The sequence below is a fragment of the Carassius auratus genome, chromosome 32 (assembly GCF_003368295.1).
Source record: "Carassius auratus strain Wakin chromosome 32, ASM336829v1, whole genome shotgun sequence".
Taxonomy (NCBI): domain Eukaryota; kingdom Metazoa; phylum Chordata; class Actinopteri; order Cypriniformes; family Cyprinidae; genus Carassius; species Carassius auratus.
In genome coordinates, this window is record NC_039274.1 from 6,327,300 (window position 1) to 6,336,753 (window position 9,454).

General features: G+C 34.6%; 1 protein-coding gene across 1 annotated transcript; it reads right to left on the reverse strand.

Annotated features, from left to right (window-relative positions):
- Positions 1-5,283: 5,283 nt before the first annotated feature.
- On the reverse strand, positions 5,284-7,641 carry LOC113051443 (high choriolytic enzyme 1-like). Its single transcript, XM_026215197.1, has 9 exons — positions 7,542-7,641; positions 7,410-7,440; positions 7,274-7,330; positions 6,967-7,119; positions 6,769-6,886; positions 6,475-6,653; positions 6,217-6,298; positions 5,983-6,104; positions 5,284-5,508 (listed from the first exon to the last, which is right to left on the reverse strand). Exons 1-9 carry the CDS (start codon positions 7,635-7,637, stop codon positions 5,504-5,506), a joined length of 843 nt encoding a protein of 280 aa, XP_026070982.1. The 5' UTR covers positions 7,638-7,641; the 3' UTR covers positions 5,284-5,503.
- Positions 7,642-9,454: the final 1,813 nt, after the last annotated feature.

The window sequence follows — 9,454 nt, forward strand, 5'->3', positions numbered from 1 at the left end:
GCGTCAGTACTATCTGGGAAAAGACGAAAAAAAGGAGAAACATGCACGCAGCAAACTATCCCTGCAGCATTTAGACACTATAGCTTACAGGGAATCCAACCCAAACACCAGACCTGTTGGTTATTTTAGGATCTTATATTTCTGGTCTGTTAAATGCATTAGACATTTTGCAACGAGCCTTCAGCGCGTGCTGAGTGAGCGAGCGCCTTAGGGGCCGTTCACATATCGTGCCTAAAAACGCATGGAAAACGCTAAGCGCGTCTTTCTCCTCCTTTCCAAAGCGCTCGGGCAGAAGCGCTCATGAGGCGTCTGTCTTTGCTAAGCAACAATGACGTGCTCTCTCCATGAGACGCGGAAATTTCAGCGAAGGATAAATGGATTTGCAGCTCTAAAAATCGCTTGCAGTAGCTCTGCTACTGAATTTATTTCAAAATTGCAATCCATATACAACTATGATCAGCTGTTCCTTCATCTTGGCTGAGCTCTCAACGTTGTTACGGGAAAGGATGAAGCTGATTGGTTGGTTCTTGTCACATGACCCGCGGTGCGCTTGCGGCATTCTGAAAAGTTGAGATGTTTTTACATTTTGCTGTATCTAAAACGTATCGAACCGAACCGAACCGTGACATCAGTGTATCGTATCGAACCGAACCGTGAATTTTGTGAACCGTTACACCCCTACAAACAAATTATGCAAATCGCTATCTAACTGCACCATGTAACAAACAAGCAAACGCGGTAACACTTTAGAATACTGTTTCTTACTTACTACATAACTAATTAGGAATTACTGAAGAACTAACAGGTAATTATTCATTAACACTTAACTCACTACTGTTAACTACTAAGAAAGATGTGTTAACTAATCAGTATGTAATATAATTTTATGATTGTGTTAAGTAACAGTTAGCTAATCAGTAACTAATATATTCTGTGATACCTCCTGAATAACTACTATTAATTATCTACTAGTTAAGGTTCAAGAAAAATAACTATGAAATAATTACTTCTGAACAGTTATACGCAAAAAAAAACACTATAATAATCAGGCTGTGTCCCACAAATCAAGTACTTGAGTAAAAGTACAGATACCCCAATAAAATATTACTCCAGTAAAATTATAAGTAGGCCTGTTAATTTTCAAAATTACTTGCGTAAAAGGACAAGTACAAAGAACTACTACAGTAGCAACTTTGTTACAGCCCAATTATTAGCCTATAATGGAAATGAAATATGGATTTTGTTTGCTTCTAAATGTTTAACTTTTGATTATGAAATGTTTGTTAAATTAGTTAAAATGTGGGCAGTATACATGTTAAAATGGAATAAAATATGCTGTATTAAGAAATGTTCTCATCTGAAATAAACAGATGAACAAAGTTTATGATTACTTTTATAGGTTGTTCTTAGTCAAAATGATGTAGTTTATTAAGTCCTGCAAAATTATCTGATAAATAATTATTAATTACTAATGGGTTCCCTATGTTTTCACTTTAGAATACTGTTTCAGATTCTAAGTAATTCTTCAGGAATTATTTGATAATTAATTATTAATTAATAATGGGTTCCCTATGTTTTCACTTTAGAATACTGTTTCAGATTCTAATTAATTCTTCAGGAATTATTTGATAATGCTTTATTAATTACTAATCGTTTCCCTGTGTTTTCACTTTAGAATACTGTTTCAGATTCGAAGTAATTCTTGAGGAATTATCTAATAATTCAGCCTGATCTCACAATCAAAACGTACATATTTAGACGTAATTGTATGTGCCTTTAAATATTTACAGTGTTGTTTACGTATTATCTAGACGTAATTACAGGTTCAATACGTAACTAAATTTACATAAAAACAACCTAAAATAAGTACAGATAGAACGTTTTCTCTGACCAGTCAGTTATCCATAGAAAAATGCGTAACCCCACCCGAACCTAAACCTACCCAATTTATACAGAATGTTAAAAGAATAAAACATAATAAAAGACAATTTTAGTAAAAATATAATATTAAAACGTTATTTTGAGCCACTAACGTTAATTCTACACATACTCCTAAACCTACCAATAACCATTTCTTAAAACTACATAACGTTACTGTTATAAATAAACAAATAACAGACAAACAAACGTAACACTAATCATTTATTTTTTGCGAAAAGATCAAAAGTGGTACCAAAAGTAGTTCAAATGATAATGAGTTCCAGTCGCAGTCCTCTCTGGAGGTAATAGTTTTTATAAGGTACAGAGCAGAATTTAATTTATTAATCCGTGAAAATATGAATCTGTCTTCTCTCCGTGAAGGCGCATTGGCGCGGTACTGATTTCAAATGTCTATCAACTGAAACACGGCATGTCGCAATCTGTGACGAATTAGGTGAGAACCAATGAGAGTTCGATATCAGTGCCGTAAACCGTGTCGTAACGTTTCTCGAGGGTGGCGCACTGGCGCTATTTTCACATTCAAATCATATCATAACGAGCGCGGGCTTTGACTGTGACGGTCGCTGTTGCTGAGAATGAAGATGAAGATCGATTGATAAAGGGCTGAATTTGGATATGTTCCTTGCATACATCTGGATTCTAAAGATATGGAGTACAGCAAACAAATAAAATGGATGTGATTTGTAATTTTATGCTGTGCTTTTGTGTATTTATGGTTGTAATGCCACTCATTGGATAGGAGAAAATCGCACAGCAAAATATTGCAAAATGTTTCAGGTTCAAAATAAGTCAATAATTCAGAATTATTTGATCATTAATAATTAATTACTAATGGGTTCCCTATGTTTTCACTTTAGAATACTGTTCCAGATTCTAAGTAATTATTGAGGAATTATCTAATAATTATTTATTAATTACTAATGGGTTCCCAACATTTCCACTTTAGAATAGGTTTAATGTTTCAGGTTCAAAATAAGTCCTGCAGAATTATTTGATAATTAATTATTAATTAATAATGGGTTGCCTATGTTTTCACTTTAGAATACTGTTTCAGATTCTAAGTAATTCTTCAGGAATTATCTGATAATTCTTTATTAATTACAAATTGGGTACCTGTATTTTCACTTTTCCTGGTGTGTATATATATATATAATGTCGTATATGCTGAGGAGGCACACATACAGTACTGTATATAAAATATAAAAACTAAGGTAAGTTATCACAAGGCACTGGAGTGGGGTTCCTACTGAAAGGTGATTTCTTACAAAACACACTCACAAAACAATTTACTACATAGGCAAAACCTCTATAAAATGCATTGCATTGATTAATATTGCATTTTCATACTACTACTACTATTGCTAATATCATTTATATGAAAGGGTCACAATTCAATGTAATTGTGTAAAACTGTTCATTAGTAGTTACTTCATAGTTATTTTTCTTGAACCTTAACTAGTTGATAATTAATAGTAGTTCTTCAGGAGGTATGACAGAATACATTAGTTATTGATTAGCTAACTGTTACTTAACATAATCATAAAATTATATTACATACTGATAAATTAACACATCTTCCTTAGTAGTTAACAGTAGTGAGTTAAGTGTTAATGAATAATCACCTGTTAGTTCTTCAATAATTCCTTATAGGTTATGTAGTAAGTAAGAAACAGTATTCTAAAGTGTTACCGCAAACGCTATAATGTAGCAACAAAAATAAATCACAGATAATCTTTAAAGGTTTCCATTTTTATTGTTTTTTTTTTCTTTCTTGTAACCCAATAAAATTCATGGCAAATTAATTTTTAATACAAAAGTATTATTGCTTACTAGCATTCACATCAAGTCTTCCCATTAGGCTAGGATATTTATTTTTTTCAATTCGATGTAAAAGTCCTATGAAATTAGTCTAAGTCTTGCAATGTTTTATGTTAGTAAACATTGCAAATACATTGGCTGCAAAATGGTATTCACTTACATCACGTTTAACCGTTAGTAAACATTGCCAATACATTGGTTGCAAAACTTTATCCATGCACATCATGCTTAACCGTTAGCCAACTTTGCCAATACATTAGTTGAAAATGGTCTCCACATCATATTTAACCGGTAAACCTTGCTAGTACATTGGTTGAAAACAGTTTCCACATCATATTTAACCGTTAAACCTTGCCAATACATTGGTTGCAAAATGGTATCCAGTTACGTTTCACTTTTTGTCTGATTGTCACGGTCAGAAAAACAGTTAATAGTCACATTATATGTTATAGCCTATGAGATAATCCATGATAACTAGATTTTATATAGGTGTAGCTATAATGATTTTATAAATGGTGATCAGCCACCAAGTATTGATAATGTGGAAGTTTCTGCCTTTTGCCTTGGTGTGACTTCTCACTTTTTGCAGACCATGCAAAGGCAAAATACAGTAACTTCAAAATAGGGTTGAAAATCAAGTTTGAGCTCAATATTGTTTTATGTGTAAATTTCAATTTTATGCTTGATTTCCAGTATTTTATATATTTAATTTGGCTGGACAAATAAAAATCTTTAAAGTATGTTTTCTCAGTTCCACCCTTCATTGAATCTTTTGCCTTCATAGGGCATTTAATATCTCAACATTGCATAATTGCCTGTACCTACATGTGTCTTCCTCAAAATCCCATTTCTTTCATACGTGTGAGCTAAGCAATGCTAACACCCCATCAAATATTTGTAATGTAATGTAATGTAAAGAAGTACATCTGGTTTTGTGCACTGTCTAATTCCAAATATGGAAATGCCTCTTTATTTAAAGCCTTTTAAGAACTACACAAAATATACAATATTTACAATATTTGAGTCTATTATCCCTGTAAAAGCCAAACATTTTGATTGAGAAAACGTGTGGTTCATTGAGTGTTTTTATTTATTAATATTATAATCTCTGTTTCTCAGAAATAATGTAAATTAGAGTGACCAGTGAATGAATGAGATTATAGATTATATAAAACACTGTTTGAATTCAGCGAATAATAATTAGATAATCATCTATATTGTTGAAAGTTTAATTTATGTAGGTTTTTCTATGTCATATAAAGATGGTGCTGCTATTATTTGGAAAATGTGGAATTGCTCTTTGTATTGAGAACATACAGTATGGATGTAGTGCTTGGTTCTTACTTATGCATGAACTACTGATATTAATATCAAGACAAGGACACACAAATTTTGATTGCATTCACCACTACTGCAAAAGAATTACAAAAAGCCAAAATAAGAGATATCTGTTATAAACATAAGTTTGTTAATAAAGAACAATTATGTCACAGAAGCAATCAATCATAGGAGTGTTATTTTTTTTTTATTTCTTTCTTTATTTGCATTTTGAGTTCACACTACTCACTCATTTTGATTTGTTACAAACTTTTGATACTGGAACTTTGTAAAATGATTTGAAAAGATCTCTGAATTTTAAAAGATAGATAAGTAAAATAATTTGAAACTGTGGTGCAAAAAAAGATGATAAAAAAGAAGATGAACACTGTCATTAAACACATCCTTCATCCAGTCTGGCAGCACTTCAACCTGGGGGGGACAAATAGCAGTGAACATGAAAAGAAAGACATGACTTTGTTATGACAAGAGTTACAATAATTATAAATTTCACTGTGAAGACCACCAGCCTGTTTTACTAATTTAGCCTGCAAGATTCAGATAAAGACCATTCTGGTAGACCAGGGTCCATTTGCATTAAAGGTTATATATATATATATATATATATATATATATATATATATATATATATATATATATATATATATATATATATATATATATATTCAGTTACATAAAAGCATAGATTAGCTGAATCCAAAAAATAAGATTTTTACTCCTTGGCTAACAGTTAGTTGGTCAAATTTGTACTTAAGACTCTGTTTTAAGTTTAAGTTTATGCAACTTGCCCCAGGAAAGTCTTGCTAGTGAACAGCATGTAAACAAGGTGGTGTTTTCAGCAGAGCAAGCTGTTTTAATTCAAATGATAGTAAAGGTTTGACATACGACAGTAGAGTCTGTTAAGCCGCCGGATGTCATTGGGGCTCATTTTTCGAGCTTCCCCAATCACAGCATTCCTATCAGGAATGGGAATCATAGTTGGCTCGTTGTTCTTGGAGAAAGCATACCTAAAACCACACAAATAAAGAAGCAACAGTAAGCTCTGATGATGAAGTTTTTAGCATATCCCAAATAAATAAATAAATAATAAAATTTGCACTGAACTACAAGAACACTTACCTTGAATAGTGCATCACAGAGTTGTAGTCATAGGGGGTTCCCAGATTATTGGTTCTTCTTTTTTTGAAATTGTGCTCCTGTTCTGTTACAGTGCACAGAAAAGTATTAAAGACTATAAATGTAAACCAGGTAAATACACAGTGTAATTGAATCTAGACTGCAATTATTTTGACTAAATGTAACATGTATTATCTATTTTAGTATTTTTTTTAAAATCTTTGTTCTTTATTATCTTAGTTTTTTTCTAAAGAAACTTACGAGGTATGATGTTCTGAAAAAGGATTCTGATGTGTTTGTCACGGTCGCTGCGGTTCTGTTCATGATGGAACCCGAGAGCATGAAGGAGCTCGTGCTGAACAATATAATCATAGACACATCCACGACGCTGTAGAGAAACAGTCTGTCCTCCACCTTGGCGCCCCAAATATGAATAGCATCTGTGGATCACACATAACACATCAGCAATCAGCTTGTATATTTATGTTTGGGGAAAGCACATTTACTATATATACAGAAATGGGACAAAAAGAAGCCCTAAATCCAGAGATTTACCCAGAATCAGATTGTATGTGGAGAAAGTCCCTCTGCCCATCATGTGGTACGAATCGAATGCAGGAAATGCCCGTAAAGGAGTCTAAGCCTTGTTTAATCACTTGCACTTCTTCTGGAGCTGTAGCAAGAGTAAACTCTTAAACAGAACATGTGACACAAATGAGATACAAATTAAAATCAGTGATCGTTGTCACTTACAGTACTGGTTGGAGATCACGTAGGGCACATAGACTAGTTTATCTTTGCTTCTCCTCCATTTGCATCCACGAGCTGTGCACGGATCTGCATTCTGCAACCCTGTTGGTACGGCGATGTCTCCAAACGTGATCGAGGGCCCATATATTCCTTGTCCTGTGGGGTATAGTATAATGCACAAAATAATTCAGTCTGTTGATTCTGATAATAATATTTTTTTTAAGGATGACAGAAGCCGAGGAATATTCTGTGAACTGCTACACAAAAGATGTGTCTATAGTATTAAATAATATAGCTTTCAACCTCTCACCTTGGTCGGTCTCAATTATATTTGGCAGTGGCATATCATCTTTCTCAGTGATGTTACCTGAGACATGAAACAGTAAATTAATAATAATACACTACAAAATTGCAAGTTAGTATCTTTTTCTTTTTGTTCATCTTACCAGTCTTCCTAGAAATATTTTCGATGAAATCCTGTTTATGGATTTTAAACACATGTATATTAGAAACAATAAATGCTCCCAATGGAAAGCTGCTGATGATATAATTTTCCATTTCAGAGATTTAGTTCTCACCTCAACAGGACGGCTCTTCGCAGGAACAGAGCTCAGCAGAAGAGAGATGACCACCACCAACAGATACATGATGAGAGCTTTCTTAGAAACCGTCATGGACCAAACAGAGCTGGGTCTTATATAGTCTTCTGAGAGCCTTAACTTCCTTTTTTACTGTGCCGTAATCCTGCTTTCATAAATCCACTTGCAAATTACCACAAAAGCAGAGTAATTCAGTTTTCAATGCATTATTTTTATTTCTTTTGTAATGTATTAAATTATTATTTCAGGGTGGGAATACATTAGGTGAATGGATGTGTGGTTATCCACAAGAGGAGGTAGACCCTTTTTCTATATGACTCTTGACAATGTATGGAACTATATTTCTATGCATGAAATTATGAAATTATTTATTTCTATATATTAATTATAGAAATTATCTGTTATTATGCATTATTTGATATTGGTAAATTTGAGATTACCAAAGTATTAACAAACCTAGTATATTACTTACTACATTCTTTGACAGCAAAACATCAAAAGTCTGGAATAATCATTGTAATTTCATATTGGGAGTGACATAATGTGTAGCCAAGTACAGTTACACATACTAGGAATTTGTGCTCTGCATTTAACCCATCCAAGTGCACACACACAACAGTGAGTAGTGAACGCATTGTGAACACATTGTGAACTCACACTACATTAGTAGTAGGTAGGTTTTGCAGCGGCCCCCAGGAGCAATGGGGTTCAGTGTTTTGCACGTTTTATTTGTTTACTTTCTTCACTTGTTTACCCACTGCCAATGCCATTTTGTCGTGAATGCAGAGTGTGGCGTCAAGCTGAGAGTGGGTATTGAGGGTGGAAGAGGGTATTGAGTTGTGGGTTCATTCACTCCCCCCACCAACAGAATCGAACCCACAACCTCCAGGTTACAAGTCTGACTCCCTAACCATTAGGTCACAACTGCCATCTGCCCATATCAAGTGCTCTTACACACCTCAGTTTCCGGTCTGCTTCAACCAACCGTAAAGTGTTCTGAGTGTTCTGATATGAATTCCAAGTAGTAGCAGGAAATAAAGGTGGGTGGAGTGAATGCTGTATTCCACCCTCAATACTCGTAAAACTGAGGTGCTGGGCTCTGTATGTGTGAGTGTGGCAGTGTGTGTGTGTTTGTGTGTGTGTATTCACTACTTGGGGGCAGTGGTGGCCTAATGGTTAGAGAGTCGGACTTAACCCAAATGGTTGCATGTTGAAGTCTCAGGTCTGGCAGAATTGTGTGTGGAGGAAGTGAATGTACAGTGCTCTCTCCACCCCACGACTTGGGGGAGGGGGGGCTTTTATGTTTTTTTAGGGGGGCCGAATCGGGGGTCTGACAAAGTTTGAATAAAATAAAAAAATAAAAATACAATGCACGTGACTACAGGATGAATCTTTTAAATGTCTTTGTTAGAAAAAAAAGTCCCAAGCATGACAGAAGAACTCAGCACAAAACAAAAAAACGGTGACTGGAGCGGTGATTTCGTGTATTCCAGCCTAAACACCTCTGATTGGCCATTACTGTTTAGAAGTCAACAAACATGTCTGTGATTGGCTACATTGCTCACCTCTGAGAAAATCCATTGTAAAATTATTTGATGCTTTCCAAAGAAGAAGATATACTGGATGTATGTATAATATACTGGTCATGTATATTATTATGAAGAAAACAGAGTTTGTGAGCAGCTTTTCAATCTAAAAGCAAGCAGATTCAACAGCAGGCAGTTTTATGAGTAAGATAATAAACCCAAAACTCAAGTCTGACCGTCCCCCTTGGTATGAAGGTGTGGCACAGGGATGTCCCACCTTCTGCCATCGGGCCTGCTCCACCCTCAATACCATGACCAAGGTGAGACCTTGGCTGCCCACTGCTCTAGGTGTGTGTGTGTGTGTGT

Bases quoted from the DNA above. Each gene is read 5' to 3' on its own strand.
- LOC113051443 (XM_026215197.1), bottom strand. From the start codon at position 7,637: ATGACGGTTTCTAAGAAAGCTCTCATCATGTATCTGTTGGTGGTGGTC. The intron at 7,441-7,541 runs GTGAGAACTAAA...ATCCATAAACAG, and splicing joins CGAAGAGCCGTCCTGTTGAG to GATTTCATCGAAAATATTTC. The intron at 6,887-6,966 runs GTAAGTGACAAC...CTCTTGCTACAG, and splicing joins CGTGATCTCCAACCAGTACT to CTCCAGAAGAAGTGCAAGTG.